This window comes from Phalacrocorax aristotelis, chromosome 1, assembly GCF_949628215.1.
Source record: "Phalacrocorax aristotelis chromosome 1, bGulAri2.1, whole genome shotgun sequence".
Taxonomy (NCBI): Eukaryota; Metazoa; Chordata; class Aves; order Suliformes; family Phalacrocoracidae; genus Phalacrocorax; species Phalacrocorax aristotelis.
Window position 1 is genome coordinate 131855245 of NC_134276.1, and position 17487 is coordinate 131872731.

At 43.5% G+C, this 17487-nt stretch overlaps 1 protein-coding gene across 1 annotated transcript; it reads left to right on the top strand.

Moving 5' to 3' along the window:
* Positions 1 to 6102: 6102 nt before the first annotated feature.
* On the top strand, positions 6103 to 16808 carry HAO2 (hydroxyacid oxidase 2). The gene is made up of 8 exons (XM_075108355.1): positions 6103 to 6205; positions 7867 to 8019; positions 8747 to 8898; positions 9724 to 10007; positions 10374 to 10589; positions 13314 to 13472; positions 15149 to 15218; positions 16510 to 16808. Exons 2-8 carry the CDS (start codon positions 7889 to 7891, stop codon positions 16563 to 16565), a joined length of 1068 nt encoding a protein of 355 aa, XP_074964456.1. The 5' UTR covers positions 6103 to 6205; positions 7867 to 7888; the 3' UTR covers positions 16566 to 16808.
* Positions 16809 to 17487: the final 679 nt, after the last annotated feature.

Below are 17487 nucleotides of genomic sequence, written 5' to 3' on the forward strand. Positions count from 1 at the left end.
TAAAGGCTTAAATTACGGGAAGTGTGATCCAGGTGAAACATCTGTAAATTTTTCTTTTTTTGAGGGTAGTAAATCAATGAAACTGGTCTTATTTGGAGGATGTGGACTCTCCATGAATGGAGATGGGCACAGGTGTAGCTGATTCTGATCTCAGGAAGAGGAATGGACTAGATGGCCTCTCTGGCCTCCTCTCAGTTCTACTTTTCTATTGTTCTGTGATTGTTTTGCAATGGTAGATAAAAACTTAGTCCTCACTGATTCTCAAATAGTGGTCAGATAGCAGCATCACTCCCACTGCAGATGAAAGTTGCCAGGACTTTGCCCGGCTTATAAAATGGAAGAGACATCAAGCCCAGAGTTCTTTTCATCTCAGGCAGGTCCTGGGTACCTCTTGTTTCTGTTTTTATTGTGTCTGTGAATTTGAGTGAGCAACTTCTTTCATTGCCAGTACCATGGTATTTTAAAAAACAAGAAGGAAGAGAAAGGCTGGATGTCTACACAAGCCTAGCTAGCCTATTAGGCCAGATAAGGTTATGGACAAAATAATCTAAGCCAACCCTACATAAGGGCATATCATGATTAATGTCATATCTAGGTGCCTCTGTCTCCCTGGCTTTAAGAGGGACAGCTGCCCATGGAAGTCAAAGGGGATACTCAAACCTGAGTCCTGCCTGAGCTCCTGTGCTGCTCTACCTTGCATGAGCTCAGTGTCTTTGGAGGCAGCTTTGGCAGCAGCTAGTGAGAACCAAAGCGTGTTCTGGGAAGCACAGCATCTGCAGCCCTTCTTCCTTGACTCTTGCTCATTTCACACCCTTACCCTTATTATGCACACTTCTTTTTGAGCAGCTATTTGCTTGATGGTAGTCTTAGATATGTTTCTGAGATGAGCAGTGCTGTATGTTTTCATACTGAGAACAGACAGTCATTGTCCTCCCTCCTTCAGCATTTCCCAGCCATAATTAAATGACCCTGGAACTGGTCTCTGAAATCTCTTTTTTATGGTTGTATGCTCAGTCCATGACCCTGCTTGTGCACTCCCCTCCCTGCTACCTGCAGCCCATGACTTCTCACACAACAGTGAGTCTTCTCTGTCAGACCCTGATGTGATCTTTCCTCCCACCCTATGGGCTTGATTCCAGCATTGCTGGTGAAGAGGCCTGTCAGAGTCTGTGGCTCCAGTATCTTCATGAAGAGGGGTAACCTGGTGAAAAGACTGCATCATCTCTCTCTGGTGCCACAAAGCACTACAGACCTCCCTCACTTAAAGACATGCAAGGGCACAGACTTCTACAGCAGGACTCAGAAGCATGCTCCTAGTTTCTCCTGTTCGTGTTTTTTTTGTTGGGTTTTTTTTTTGGTTAGGGAGAAAAGGAAGAATAAAGAAAAAGGGTAAGGATGAGGTGAAAGAAAGGGTACTACAAAAATTCAGGTTACTGAGAGAATCTAGAGATGTAGGAATATTCGGACTGATGGACAGCAGAATACATTGTGCTCCACCTATGAGCTGCCATGTCCAGGGAGGTTAAAACAGATGTGGTGTGCGAGAGAGGTAGACTCCTACACACCAAAGGAATTGCTAGCTGAAAGGTCCTGCTGTGGCTTGGGTTGGCATGAAGTGGGAAATCCAGCCTGTGATTTGGAAAGTACACTGTGCTTGATTCTCCCCCCTTCTGAGAGGACAGAAGGGATCCCTGCACCTCGCAAGGGAAGAGGATCATTGTTTTTCTGACCTGAGCTCTCTCGAGGAAAAAGAAGAGATTCCACGTACAGGGCCATAGTGGCAGTATGAGGCAACTGAGATAGGACCCCATGAGGCACGGTTTTCCCAACATGTTGATGAATTTGGATTGCCTTATTTCAGGCAACCCAAGTCCACTAGCTCTTGCAGAGCCCAGCCAAAAAAGAATAGTCCTGAATGGGTGCTTTACATAGAAATTACTTTGTTGCTATTTTAGAGCCAAGGGTGCAGGCACAGAGGTCAGGACCAGAGTGGTGATAACATCAAAAACAGCTCTGAATGCTTACAGACTGGAAGCAGCAATTATCTGGCTGTGGATCACCAGCCTCAGTGTTTCTTTCCAGATCCAATCTGCTTTTGCATCCTGTGATTTCACTATGCCCTGTTGTCAATGGTTAAGCAGATCTTTGCTTGGTGCTCTCTGATGCACGCTAGTTAGACCTGACCCTTTCTCTAGTGCTGATGCAGATGTTGAAGTGGAATGCAGCTACCTTATGGGAAGACTTGTAGCTAGATGACATTGGCACATTAGGTAAGCCAGAAAGAAAGGCTCAGAAATTACATTTTACCACATGTGATAGTGCACAGGAGATGTGAGACTTCATGTGATTGGACTTTGAGGCACACCGTACAGAGTCCTGCTGCATGAGCTAGAGGAGTCATCTGCTAGTGGGAAACTCTTTTCCTTTTTGAGACTCTAATGCTGAAAGTAGATGAGACATATTTTCCCAAAGGGCTCTGAAGCTATTTGCTGTTCTGCAAAGTAATGCTGAGAATAAATCAAGCTGTCTTCTGGGTTTTGGAGGCAGAGGTGGTTACAGAAAGAACAGCCAAATATTTGGTAGTCTCCTAGAACTCTTTCTGCCCAGTGTGTCACAGGCTGTCCCCTTCTGCCTCTTCCCCAGTTTTGTTCCCTTCTCTTGACTGTTCTATCCCCATGAAGTACCCTCATCCCAGCAAGTCCCTGTCCTGTTTTACTCCCATCTTCTCTGTCTCTGACCTTGTTGCCTCTGCACATCCTGCCCTGCCTGTCCCTAGGTGCTATCCTGCAGCTCATCTTTTGAGCCATTATTTTTCTCTTTCTTCTACCTACCAGTGATGTTTAAGGCTGAATCCAAGCACAGGTGGCATGGGGGTTAGGAGACTGGGGGGCAGCCAGCTCTCTACCCTCTTATATTTGGGGCTTTCTGAGTTCCTGTGGCCGTGGGCAGAAGCATGATATGCACTAGGCAAATTTTCAGTAAAGATAACATCTGGATTTCGACAGCTCTGGTGAGCATGTGCAAGCACAGAGCAGTGATTTACAGCTAGGTCAGATGTGGCTGGTTTTTCATATGGCCAGCAAGTATAGGCTGATGCCCCCAGAGATCATCCCCTGCTAATTTCAAGCTCCTGCATGAAGCACTGAACTGCAGTGAAACCAATGCAAGACATTTTCAGCATGGGTCAACCACCGTATTTTTCAGTAACCTCATTCTTGGAAGTTGCTGACTGGCTTTCAGTGAAATGTTCCCCCAAAAAATCAACCCAACATAGAGATGAAGGATGGAAAATTTCAGCCTAGAATGATTAAAATATGACAAAATTAGAAGCAACTGAAAACTGGATCTTATAATTGAAAATGTTATGCAATGTTAAATATAAGATTTGTTGCCATCTCCACCTATAATAGAGAGAAGGCTATTTGAATACTTAATTTTGGGAAAACTTTCTTGCATGATTTACCCGCAAGGAAAGAGTTTTCCTTCCAAACATGGGGCACATGCCCAAGAAAGACATTTGATAAGGAAAACCAGTGGTGACAGTATACAAACTGTTACGTGATCTGAGTTATTTACATTGCTTAGAGTTCACCAGATTCTTCACCGAAGTGTTGTAAAGTCCCAGACTGAACCCACCACTAGTGGATGCATCAGTGAGATAGATATCAGCTTGACCCATGGCAATTTGCCATCTGTGAAAAGCAAACAAATATAACCAACTGGAGTAATGAGCATCGTGACTGTAATAGGAACTGGAGCACAGATTTACACAGGATCTTTGTGTTTGGACTCATGAGCCTTTGACTGTGTTAGTATTGAAAAGTAAGCAACTGCAAAACCCCAGCTGTGCAGATTTGTGCAAAAATGAAGCTTTGGCTGTTTACTGCTTGACATTCTACCTGCAAGGACGAGATGGGTGAGTATTTTCTTCACATCTCAAAAGAAGGCAGAAAGGTTTCCTGCAACGTTTTTAGAGAGTCTTTTCAAGTCTTTTATTGTACTCCAATAGAAGAGCTCCAGAAATTTAAAACTTGTCCATTTTTTTCAAGTATATAGCAAGGGCTCTAATAAAAGGTATTACCTCTGTGGCAACTTTTTATTTCCTTAGAACTTTAGAGCTTCATAGCTAAATCAGAAGCCTAACTACTATCAGAGAAAATACTACTTACAGGACAAGAAGTCACTGCTTCTTTGAACTGAGTCCATTGCTGGAGGAAGACAAAATATCTAGATGCAAAGCCACAGCACAAAAGCAGAGATTTTTCCCCCTCTCCTGATCCAAAATACAGTAGTCACAGACTATTTTTAATTAATGTAAAATTATGATAACCATGAAACCATAAACTTTATCATTAGATGAGTTGGCTGCGATGTGCCTCCCCAAAATAGGCGCATACTGAGATCAGCATAATGAGAAATATGACAGAGGACCCTGCAGATAACTTGTAAGCTGAAATGAAGATCAGGCCAGACCAGATGTCGCTGCATTTATTGCTATGCTGTGCACCAGAAAATGTTAAGAATAAAACACAGGGAATTAAGATTTCCAAACATATTATCAGGCACTCTTGTGATGTGATCATATCAGTTTTAAGGCCGTAGTGCCTGGCAGGCCATCAGGAACAGATTTTTTTTTTTTCGGTTGTTATTGCCAGCACAGATTGATATATATGACCCAAAGCTGACATCTAGTGGAGGGAGAATGAGGTCAGGCTTTTCCTTCGCTTCCCAGGGATGCACTTCGTTGTGTGCAGATAGGGATGGCACTTTGCTCTTCTCTGCAGAAGTGACCTGAAGGCTTTCTGCTCCACGGGTTGTCCTGGGCAGGAAAGTGAACCGAGGCGCTCACGGGCACGCTAAGTGTGCACACCTTGTCTCGTTCATGACACGTGTAGCTGTAGCCAGATGCCAGAAGCTAGCTTCACAGTGCTGTTGGCAGATAATGAGCTCTGAAGGCTGAATTTAAAAAAGCTTCAAAAGGTGATAGTATAGACTATCATGCTTGGTAGAGTTTGGGCAGGGTCATGTGAATACATCTAAGAAAAGAATAGGTGTTGACTACTGCTGCACAGATGGTGTTGGTGACCTAGATTTCTGCTGTCAGGAACATCAGATCTGCAGTCCTGGATCAGACCAGTCACTTGGACACCAGGTCCTGAGGCTGCAGATCTGTTCAGCTTCCAGCTCTTTCCCAGTTCTTTGGCTCACTCACTGCCCCAGCTGGGCTGCTTGGGCTGGGAGGGCAACAATACTGGTAGAACTTTGGAAATGTTTTCACAAGTTTCTGCCTCACCCTTTGCACCTGGTATCACATGTTTATGAGAAAAATATCTCAATTTTCAGTTACTAAAAGATCGAAGTTTCAAGTGCTCATGCTTGCATGGAAAAATTGAAAACATGAACCCTAAAGTCTTAAAAAATCAAAAGACAAATAAAACTGTACAGTGTTTACTTTTCATATCTTGCAAATTTAAGTCAACATCGTAAATCTGGTGGCACCTCAGTCCCAGTTTGTAATGCTTAGCAGGGGAGATGGAGGAAGCACAGGGAAGTCTCACCAGCTCCAAGCGCAGGAAAGGGAGAGGACCCATGGTCCTCATGGGAGATGGCTGGGTGGGGAGCCAAAGGAAGGTTGTCTGCAAGCCCAGTGGGAGAGCAACCAGATCACAACAGCACTCATAGCCCTTTAAAAATGGCAGAAAGCAAAGGGTAATTGACTTGTTCATATACTGCAGGAAGTGAAAAGTGTCTCTTCCACACATGGTGGTAAAGATTCAAGGCTCTGTAGCTGTGGGCTGTAACAACTCATACTCTCTGTGGATCACCATTTTGGTGGGGTTTGTAGCACATTCAGCAGCAAGTTACCAACAGTTTAGGAATTCAGTCAAAACCGCTGAAATACTTTTGCTTCCCTTCAGCCACTGCTGAAAAGCACAGCTCCAGTGCTGTGTCCCAAGCAATGGTGTTGCTGACAAGGTGATGTATGTTTTTGAAAGGAGCTTTTAATCATCTGATAGCAAAGCAAAGTTAGTGTTATACAAACAGTACAAAGTTTACTGCAGGATTGAGCTTTAATCTCTGGTGGTTGCTTATTGACTCCAGAAAAAACAGCAGCTGCTCACTGAAAACACCTCTTCTACATCCTCTTTGTGGGCAAACTTGAAGGAGAGTATCTCACATCCTGCAGCTCTTCCTGAAACCCAAAGTAAGTCTGAATGATGTCTGAATTTGGAGACAGTGAGGACTGGGCCTGGGTTAAAATTCTCCGTTATTCTGCCATGAGAGGACTTGGTTTATCTTTTTGTGCTTGCCAGCTTTAACCTTTCTAATGGTTGCAAAAGCAGAAGTTGTGATATGTGGGTTACGATATATCACGATGTATGACATATGACAAGATGAGTTGTGCTATCAGCAGCGCTTGATGTCTTGAAGGCATACAGAGAGGGCTTGGGATACTTTTACCACCTGCTACCTAATGCCTGTCAGAGGACGCAAAAAAATACTGAAGAAATCAGACACACTTCTTCATCTTCCAATCAGCCCCTCATCTTTATCTCTTTGCTAACAGAGAATTATAAGTACTAATTTTCAAGTGTCTGCACAGGCATGTCAGTCAGTGAGACATAGCCATGTCTGCTGCTTGACAGTGTGCATCTGTGTATGTAACCTATGTGCTTATCTGTGCCAGAATCGTACAACATTGGACACATGGGACTGGTTTTGGTGAAGCTTGCAGCCCCTGCTAATCTGCAGTGGGAGGCTAATCCTGAAAATTATGATATTTACTTCTTCCTGCACATTTTTGGAAAAATTAGACCCAAACCACAGCTGTTTTAAAACTTCATGTTTTTATATGCCTTGCAAAATGCCTATTTTAATCAGAGCTGTGGAAGTAATTGCAACAAACGATATAGCAAATTGGTTTTGTCTGTGTTTTGTACATGTTTCCTCACACACGGGCATGGTTTGCTAAAAACATTAATTTGCATAGCTTTTAGTCCTGGCTGGTTGAAAAACATGTAAGTGCAGGCATTTGCTAGGCAGCATTTATGTTGGTTTGATTAGACATCTGGGTCACACAACGCCACTTCCGTTCCCTGAAAGATGGAGGGTAGTTCTTCGAACCATTTTTCATGTTGTGGGATTTGGTTTTTGCCAGTATTTTCTCATAGTTTGTCCAAATTTTGTATGTTCCTTTTTTAGCATGTATCAGTGCTGCAGTATGTAATGCAAACACCCAGAAGATATTTGTTACAAAAGAGAAATGAAGAGCTGTAGAAAATTGTTTTTCCACAGCCCTGGCCTTGACAGTGACTTGCACTCAGAGTTTGGACATAGTTTTACAATGTGTTCATGCTGGAGCAGGTTAGATGTAGCCTCCGTATTTACTTGCTTCCAGATTTTATGAGCTTGCATTTAATCACTGCACTCCATAACTAATTGTTCAGTCAGGGAGCCATCCTAAGGGGCAATCCAGCAAATGATGTTTTGGGCCAAACTTTGAGGAGAATTAGTGGAACAAATAACCCAGCTAGTTTTAAGATGGAATTTATGACAGAATTACATGACTGCTGTGTCTTAAAATAGCAGAGGACCGAAAATGTCCTCTTTGGGTTTCTGTTCATTAAGACAGAATAAAGAGAGGCACAGAGATGCAAGCTTCTTCCTACTTTTATGGCTGTATCTGCAAGTTTTCCTTATACTAGGGGAGAGGATGAATGGCAAGATAGTCTGAGACAACCTCTCAGCAGCTCTTCTATCAGACAGATGGGTCCAAGGTTTGCATTAAGTGACATTATTGTCCCTGGAGGAGAGAATGACAGTTCAGGGATCTAATTTCTGCTCCATGTTGTTATTTTCTTCAAGGTTCCCAGATCCTGTCTCAGCAATGGCTATGGTGTGTCTTTCAGACTTCGAAGCTTATGCTAAAAAGTATTTACCCAAGATTGCTTGGGATTTTTTTGCAGCTGGAGCAGATGACTGTAGCACCCGAGATGAAAATGTCCTGGCATATAAAAGGTAACGTGAGGTGGAAATGAGGGGTGTTGTACTGGAAGGCTTTAAACTAAGGTTTGTGCAAGTGTTTGGACTTCACAAGTCAAGATTCCTTACACCTTGCCCTTTCAAGGTGGTCCCCAAGCAAAAGGCACTTACCTAAATGACATACACTGTATGCTCTGATGCTAGTCTGAATATGACATAGATCGTATGAGGCATAAGGGATGCTGAGGGTCCAGGCAAATGGTATGGTATGACATGACATGAAAGGGGATGAGTGGCTATAATAGAATGAGATGCAATGGGGAGCATTTGATGAACAGTAGGAAGCCTATGTGTAAGTAGTATGGGATTTGGGGAACATGCTGCAGACAGTGAGGGCAGGCACAATGTACAGTGAATGGTGGAGTGGAAGGCAGAGACCTGGCACTGGGCTGCAAGTAGAAGGAATCTGTGGGATGGGCAGTGGGAGAATGAGAGCTGGTGAGCTAAAGTGGGAAATGCAGAAATGGTATACTGTGGCCAGTGAGCAGAAGTACAGAATTAATGAAAAGTGCAGGTGGCTGAACTACTGGCTGAATTGACCTCTAAAAGTGAACAGAAAGGACAAAGAGCTTTTGTTATATGGTATTTTCTTTATTGGTTCAGATTCCTGCATTGCAATAGGTAAATGAAAACCTGATTTCCCTGAAACTTCAGAAAAGCCACTGGACAGCTACCATCCTGAAGGGGTTTTATTGCCTTACAGAATTCGTTTCCGGCCCCGTATGCTGCGGGACGTATCTACAATGGACATTAGGACTAAGGTCCTAGAGTCTGAAATCAGCTTTCCTGTAGGAATCGCCCCTACTGGCTTCCACCAGCTAGCATGGCCTGATGGAGAGAAAAGCACAGCCAGAGGTACTCTTCTGCTTTGTTGCTGTGTAGCAAAAAGGGATTTATGGAAAAGCCTTAAGAAGCTGTTAGGATGACTTGAAGTGCAACTGAGCAAAATCTTCAGGCTTGGAGGGCAAAATCCTTTCCCACTTCCTGACACCCCTTTTTGTGGATGACCCACTTGAATCTGGAGACACAAAGTGTGTGGGAAGCCATATAGACATTGCTCTACTTCTCCAGCTACCGGCCTATGGAGGCTGCTACAAAATTAAGACAGAGACTGTGGAACTGTGGACACATTCCTGGTGTACACCAAGGACCACACAGGTCCTCAGTGCTGTGGACTCTAGATAGGACATAAAGGTAGTGGATAGGACTCAGCCTGTAAATTTTGTTACTGATAAGAACAGTGTCTCCCCTGGAGAAAAGCATAACCTCTCTTCCCGAATCCTGTAGTGGGTTTGGAGACCTGACCCCTGGAAATATCTTTTTTCCTGTGTGTATTTCTGCGTACACCAAGTGCATTTGCCAGTGCATTCCTGCGAGGACAGAGCCATAAAGTTCATGCTTTTTTAAAAAATAGTTGCAAAATGAAAGCATCACCTAGTAAATTGCCTTTCCCTTTCTTGCTTTCTTAACCAAGATCCTACAGCAGTGCATGGTAAATATAGCCATTTTTAACCGTGGGGGCATATTTGCCAATTGGTAGAGTGCCATGTTTGGTAGGATATAAGTAAAACAGGAGTTCGGTCCTCTCTGTAAACTGTATATAAAAAATTTCTGTACCTCATGACTGACAGGACTGTTCAAATGACCTCGATTCTGATTATTTTCCAATACCTCCTGAAGCGGCCAAAGAGATGAACACCTGTTACATTGCCAGCACATACTCCACCTGCACTCTGGAGGAGATCTCTGCGGCCGCCCCCGGCGGCCTCCAGTGGTTCCAGCTCTACATTCACCGCAACAGGGCAGTTTCCCAGAAGCTGGTCCAACGGGCGGAGGCCTTGGGTTTCCAGGCCCTCGTCCTCACCGCAGATCTGCCCTACACGGGCAAAAGACGTGACGATATCCGCAATGGTTTCTGCCTTCCACCCCACATGAAACTGAAGAACTTGGAAGGAGCCTTTGAGGTTTGTAAAATTAGCCCATCCTTTCATTCACTGCACTGGCATGTACCACATGAGACAAAAACCACCGGGTAACTGCTGCTTTGGCATCTGCTATACGCAGGGCGTATCTTCTCCCCTTCTGGTTCTGCAGCATCCTGGCTTGACCTCCTGCCAGCCTGGGTTCTGGCTTCAAAACCCCAGTCCAGCTGCCATAGAGACACTGATCTCCATCCCCACTGTAATTGTTCTCCTCCAAAGAGCTTTCCAGAGCTGATGAACATGTCTCTTAGCAAGTGTAATTAATCTTTTCTAGGGCAGGGAAAGACATCAATTGGCCTCTCTATTGTTACAGCTCAGATGAGGTTTCCTTCTGTCCTATGGCTGTAGGGAGATGACCATTCTGAGTATGGACTGCCACCCAACAGCATGGATCCTTCGGTCACCTGGAATGATATCTACTGGCTGCGGAGCCTGACCCACCTGCCCATCATCATCAAAGGCATCTTGACAAAAGAAGATGCAGAGCTGGCAGTGAGACATGGAGTTCAGGGAATTGTTGTGTCTAATCATGGTGGAAGGCAACTGGATGGAGGACCTGCCACTGTAAGTGAGAAAACGGTTGTCCGTTTGTGTTTGTTGTATGCACATTTGCGCTAACCCTGGTATCTCTATGCTCGTCTTTGTATATAGGCTTCTGGTGGACTTGTGTGTTCATTGCATGACTGTGGATGTGTGCAGAGGTACTTTAGCTTTAAACTGATATGATGCATGCCTTGGCATGGGCTACCCACTGAAGTGTTTTCTCACTTTCTTGGGAGGGTTCTGTAAGCAGCACTGAATGCACATAACTGCAGATAAACTACTGGCCTAAGTTGGTAAAAGGTTTCTGCCTATGTCTCCATTAGCTGGTGCAGTGCACACGTACTCTTTGCGCACTGCAGCAAAAATAAAACGAAGTGTGGAACCAAAAATGTACAAATGAGAGCATGATGTATTCTCATTGTTCACATCTGCCAAAACATGCGCAAACAATGCAGCTGGATTTAGCGAGAGGTCTGCTTGCGTATTTACAGACTCAAGTCTAAATGGGAATTTATGAGCCAGAAAAAGGATAACTTATCTGGAGAAAAATTCCCCCACTTTTTAATCTGTACAAAGAAATTGCGTGTTGTTTAGGCGCATATGTGTTTCACTGTTTTAATTTGGCTTCTGTCAATTTTTCCAATTGTTCTGCTTTTACAGTTCTGTCTTGCATAGTATCTTACAGACTTTCTTTTCTCTGTTTTCCTCTGTAAAATAAAAACAGGCACCAGGGAATTCTATTCTGTGTCAAGGCTGACAATAATGATTAAAAAGAAATCTAAATGCTAAAGACATAATAATGGAAATGCCATCCCTATTAAACTGCTCTTCTGCCTTAGAAGTTTCTTTACATACACAGACAAACCAGTTGATACCCAGTTCAGCCCTGATACTCCTCTGATACCAAACCTGGCAGCAGAAGCTATGGTCCTTGCTCTTGGTGAGCTCCTGGAAAATTTCAGCCTGAAAGTTTTCCATCTGAAATTCTGAAAAAAATTATGACTAATTGGAAAAATCTACTTAGTAGCTGCTCTACTTAAAAAAGACGAAAAGGCAAAAGAGTATAGGAGACTGCAGAAAAGAGACCTTTGGGTTTCCTGCGAAACAGAGTTAATTAGGTCTAGTGCAGTGTCCTGATACTGATTATACTGCCTTTGGGATCAGAGCCAGCATCTCTGTGTGATACTGCCCTGGCACTGCACTGTGCTCTACAGAAAAGACCTTAGAGAATCAGAAGACTTAGCCTGGAGGAAACTGGGGAATGAGAGGCTGGAGAGCAGCTCTGCGGAGAGGGACCTAGGGGTCCTGGTCAACAGCGAGCTGAACATGAGCCAACAGTGTGCCCTGGCAGCCGAGAGGGCTAGCCGTGTCCTGGGGTGCATCAAGCACTGCACCGAAGCTGGTTGAGGGAGGGGATTGTCCCACTCTGCTCTGCGCTGGTGCAGCCTCACCTCAGGTACTGTGTGCAGTTTTGGGCACCACAGTACGTTAAGGATATAAAGCTACTAGAGACTGTCCAGAGGAGGGCCATGAAGTTGGTGAAGAGTTTAGAGGAGAAACTGTACTAGGAGCAGCTAAAGTCACTTGGTTTGTTCAGCCTAGAGAAGAGGAGACTGAGGGCAGACCTCATCATGGTCTACAGCTTCCTCACAAGGGGAGGAGGAAGGGCAGGCGCTGATCTCTCCTCTCTGATGACCAATGATAAGGCCTAAGGGAATGGCAGGAAGATGTGTCAGGGGAGGTTTAGGTTGGATATTAGGAAAAGATTCTTCTACCAGAGGGTGATGGAGCACTGGAACAGGCTCCTCAAGAACATAGTCACGGCGCCAAGCCTGACTGTATTCAAGAAGCACTTGGACACCCTCAGACACATGGGTGAATCTGGGGGTTGTCCTGTGCAGGGACAGGAGTTGGACTTGATGATCCTTGTGGGTCCCTTCCAACTCAAGACATTCTGTGATTCTGTGATTCTATGAAATCTTATGTTGACTGTACTACATAGCAAATTAAATGCTGCATAGTTGCTTTATGAGGTTTGAGGAGGCTTTTGACAGGTGTTCACCAGGATTAGGTCGAAATGTAAGTTTAGGCAATTTGGACAGTAGCAGGGAGAAGTTTGACATCAGCCCTTTTTACAAACATTTGTATCATTCATCATTATCTCACATAAAAGTAAGATATTAATGACAGCTATTTCCATTGAAATTTATTTTTAAAATCTTTCAGAAAGCAAGTGAATATGTTACTTTTTACTTATCAGAAGTGCTAGCAAAGAATATTGTATTAGCAAAACACAGGAAAATGGAATTAACTATCTGGCAAACAGAACAGGGACCTGCACTCTATTCTACAGCTTTTGGTGCCGAGCTATTTTCATAGAACAATAGAAACATTAAGGTTGGAAAAGACCTCTAGGCTTATCAAGTCCAACTGTCAACCCAACACTGCCATGTCTCCTAAACTGTGCGCTGAAGTGCCACGTCTACGTGTCTTTTAAATACCTCCAGGTATGGTGACTCTACCACCTCTCTGAGCAGCCTGTTCCAATGTCTGACCACTCTCTCAGTAAATAAATTCTTCCTAATATCCAGTCTAAACCTCCCCTGATGCTTTTGTGATGCATTGCCACATTTTGAGAAGGTATGTTATTACAGTACTGCATACCTGCTTATCTCTTTGGAATGTCTCCTCTGTCTCTTGGAATCAAAAGCTGAGCTCAAGGTGAGAATGGATGCTTCTTTGCAGGTTGATGCTCTGGTTGAGGTTGTAGAGGCAGTGCAAGGCAAAGTCGAAGTTTATTTAGATGGTGGAATACGAAAAGGAAGTGACGTGTTAAAAGCACTGGCACTGGGAGCAAAATGTGTCTTTATTGGAAGACCAGCTTTATGGGGACTGGCTTACAAGGTGAGTAAAGAGCTGTGCATTCTATGTCTACTTCTCATATTCCCAACACTCTGTTGTTGTTATTTAAAAGTCAGAGAGACGGTTTTCACCAGTGAAGAATCCTACCCATTTTTTTCTTTTGCTGAATTTTAAGTGGAAGCACCCCAAATTAAATCAAAACCAGACATTTTATGTGATTTTAAAAATACTACTGAATTTTATGATTTTAAATATGATTTTGAAGCTGGTAACACTTTTTTGTGGGACCTGATTTTTTGGTATTGTGGTTTGGTGCTAAAATACTGTAGGAGTCAGGACCATCAGTGCTTTTGAAAATTGGAGGCAGGCTTATTTGCCACAAAGGTGAGTCTGGCAATTTTATTTGCTGCCAGCTTACTTGGAAACAATATATGGTTTTGATACAGAATTTTCATAGCAATCTAATGAATTTTTCAGAAATGCATATAGAACTCCACTCCACTGATGTCTGAAGCATTTTGGACAAGACTGAGAACAATCATGTCCCGTAGGCGCCTGAGCGTGCCACTACTACCTCAGTTCTGGCTTTGCTGCTTCTTAACTGCTAGCATATTTCTATGATCCAGAGTAATGAATTAGGCCTCTGATGCAGAAGGTTAATGTAACATAATTAAAATTAAAAAGTAATTATCCCAGTTGTTTGCTTGTCTGAAGTTTTGCTTTTTAGCCTCTGGATTGGAGCTTTCAAGCTTTTCTCTAGAAGAAAAACTATTTATTTTTATATCCTAGAAACATTTCCTATCTTTTAAATGAGATTCCTGTCCAGTGGTGTGATTGCTATGGATTCCAGTAGTTAGGCGTTAAGCAGGAAATCACCTAAATCTTCTGAGAACCCTGGAAGAGTTGGCAGCACTGTTTCTGTTGCCAGTAAACAGAGAAGAAGGGTCTAACATGAAAAGGGTGTTGCTGTGAGCTGCCTGCATGCATTTTTTCCACAATGCAAACAGACAAGAGATGGGATTTTTTGAGTTCAACTGTGCTTTGGTATTATATTCCATAGAGTATTCCTAAAGATGTATGTCAGTGCCATTACCCTAGCATACAAGAGAGGAAGGGCATGAACAAGCACTGACATTGTCTGCACCCAAAGCATTCTTTATTGCAAGAACTAAAAATAGAATTTAAGAGAAAAAAGAAAAACAATCCTCCAATATTTTACAGTAAGATCAAAATCATATGTACATTTTATTGGATTTTGAGCTTCTTGGTGTCACTTGCTTGGAGGAAAGCAAACAGTGTACTATTTTTAAAGATTCAGTCTGGTATTTGAGTAAACTAAAGCTTTTAAAGCTGTACCATATATAAAACTCTCGTTACTTCATAAAATACTGTCAGTGTTGTAAGGCCTGACATTTTAAAACAAACCCATTGGTGGAGGTTAACTGAAAGCTAAGAAAAAAACCAGCTAGAAAATGTCAGAAGTGAAAAACAGCTTTGTTTTCTTTCCCTGTTCAGATGTATCACAAAAGGAAAAGCATCTAAATTAATCTGTGATGAACTGAGCACATCCATCATATCATTTTAGTCATTCATCAGTATGAGAGACTGGAACTGGCATGGCCTTAAGGGACTGTCCCAGCTCTCACAGTGCAAGCATCCTGCAGCATTGCTCTGTGCCAGTGCTCCTTCTACCCTGACTACTTTCTTTGTTGGAGCAGGGTGAAGAAGGTCTTCAAGATGTTTTGAGAATTTTGCAGGATGAGTTTCGTTTGGCGATGGCCTTAGCTGGTAAGCATTTTGCAGGTTGTTTGTAATTGGTGATACAGAGTTTTCTGCATGCAAGCCATCTAAAATCGGAAGTCTGATGGATATGTCACAAAAAGGGAATCCATGTAAGCTGTGCTGGCTCCAGTTGCTATATTTAAGGTGATTCTTTGCTTCCTGTGAAACCACTTGACTTTTCAGGTGCCATAGCAATGAAGCTTGCAAATAAGTTAAAGCAGCTTTCTGACTCAATTAGAGTTGCAAAACTCCTAAGTAGAGCTGAGCAAAACTTGGAATTTCTGTTTTGCTGGGAATTGCAGCGTATGTTTTTCAGTATTTAATTTAATGTTTACTAGCATAAAATGCAAACAATTTTTTTTGCTGCATGGAAAGTTTGGAAAAAATGGTTGCAGAATTTTTCTCCATGTATTAGAGAACACAGTCTGGTGGTGCAGGTTCAAATCTCTGCCTCCCACATGCCTCTGTGTCTCTCCAAGCTTTTACTGTTGTTCCTCATTCTGTGTTTCTCACTTCTGCTCCTACCTGTAGTTGCCATGTTTGACTCCCCCTCACTGAATAGCAAATTTGCACAACCCAGTGCAAACTCTAGTTTCACGCATGAACAAGTATGACATGCAGATCCAGTGCGGAAGTATTTATTTAGACGCCAGCAAAGGGTCTTATCCCACTTCAAATCATGTTTTAACGATTTTAATGCTCTAGCAACCATGAACTCAAGTGGAAAGCAATGCTGACTGGGAGACTGAAACTGAAAGCCTGTTGGGCATTTCTTAGCAGGCTGGGGTTTGGGGTTACTTTTTCAATTAGTAAAGATTCCTACAAGTTTTTTTTTCCAGGTGACTCTCACACTTCTTTACATGCAAAAGGACACTGAACTTGGCAAGAGTAGCAGGTTGTGACCTTTTCGGCAGGGCTGTGACATTCCACCCAAATTTGACCAAATGAAATGGCAAGGGAAATCTCCACACCTCCAGTCACATGACACAGCAATCCCTGCTGTCTTTTCTATCTACCTTTCACTTCTGGCTGGATCACATGGCTCCCTGCTCAGCTTGTTATAAGGATCCTTTTTTTTCATGTTTCTAACTCTTCTTGTGCATGAAGCCCAGTGCCTAACCTCAAGGCTAAGAATGTCATTGAGGAGTAGGGCTCCTGCGAGTGAGCTGCTGAGATGCCAACCTATCCCCACATGGCTCATACAAGACTAGACCGTGATCCAGAGAGGGGGCCTTCCAAGTTTCATCCACAGACCTTTCTCTCTCACCAACATGTTTAATTTCTGTATTTATTTCAGGCTGTGCCAGTGTCTCAGAGATTGGCCGACACCTCGTTCAGTTCTCAAAGCTGTGAAGCCTCCTGCAATGCCCACCAGAGGCAGCTCACGCTGAGGTCCCAACCAGACTGAGGAGAGAAAAAGGAGGTGCAAATGTTGCATGTGCAATAAGTATTTGATAAGGTCTTCAGGAAAATTCTGAGGAGATTAAGAAAGGCTCTGTGTTAGCAAAGGCCATTCTCTGCTTTTATTGAGAGCAATGAGTTCTTTAACAATTTGGGTAATTGTTATTTGCTTAAATATATCTACTTTAAACTGGCTCTTCTGTGATGTTCCCTGTGTTGGGCCTTACTCCCAGGCTCTGTTACATTGGGCAGCCAGACACAGAAAGCTATGTCTCTTGCTTCTTCCCCTTGGTTGTCCTGCCAAGGCTGACTGCAACTCAAGCTACACACCTTTCATGCTCTGCGGCATTAAGTGTTGTGGCTGATATCTTCCATAGCTTGGGCTTTCCTGGATGTATTCATAGCAGATACAGAAACAAGACGCATCAGCTAACAGGCACCCCAGCTACCCTTTGGAAGTGGGGGCAGTTCTTGCCCACTGCTTCTAAATGCAGAGCGATGAAATCACTAGTAACCAAAACATCACCCTGTGCTCCCTCTGAGAGAGCCTTTTCCTTCACTACATAATTAATTTGCATGGCAAACTTGTCCAAGCAGTGGTCAGCACCTATGCATTCTCAGAGCACAGCACAAGGTTGTGGCAGAGCATAAATAACGGATGTGCATGGCCAGCGGAGGCTGACAGAGTGGACAGGAGCTGCTGGCACCACCTGAGCAGCATGTGGCCTTTGCTCTCAGAAGATGGTGCAGAGGCAGCGGTGCACCTGCTGCCAGCATAGAGCAGCATAAAGCTTTGCTCTCAAGGTAACAGAAATGTGTGCTCATGCCTCCTTCCCTGTCCGAGATTTTTCTTGGGACATGGGTCTTGCCTCCC

What these genes read in the sequence shown, in the direction of transcription:
- HAO2 (XM_075108355.1), top strand. Translation starts at nt 7,889, where the DNA reads ATGGCTATGGTGTGTCTTTCAGACTTCGAAGCTTATGCTAAAAAGTAT. An exon ending in AATGTCCTGGCATATAAAAG is followed by an intron (nt 8,020 to 8,746) that starts GTAACGTGAGGT and finishes ATTGCCTTACAG; the next exon opens with AATTCGTTTCCGGCCCCGTA. An exon ending in AGAGAAAAGCACAGCCAGAG is followed by an intron (nt 8,899 to 9,723) that starts GTACTCTTCTGC and finishes TACCTCCTGAAG; the next exon opens with CGGCCAAAGAGATGAACACC.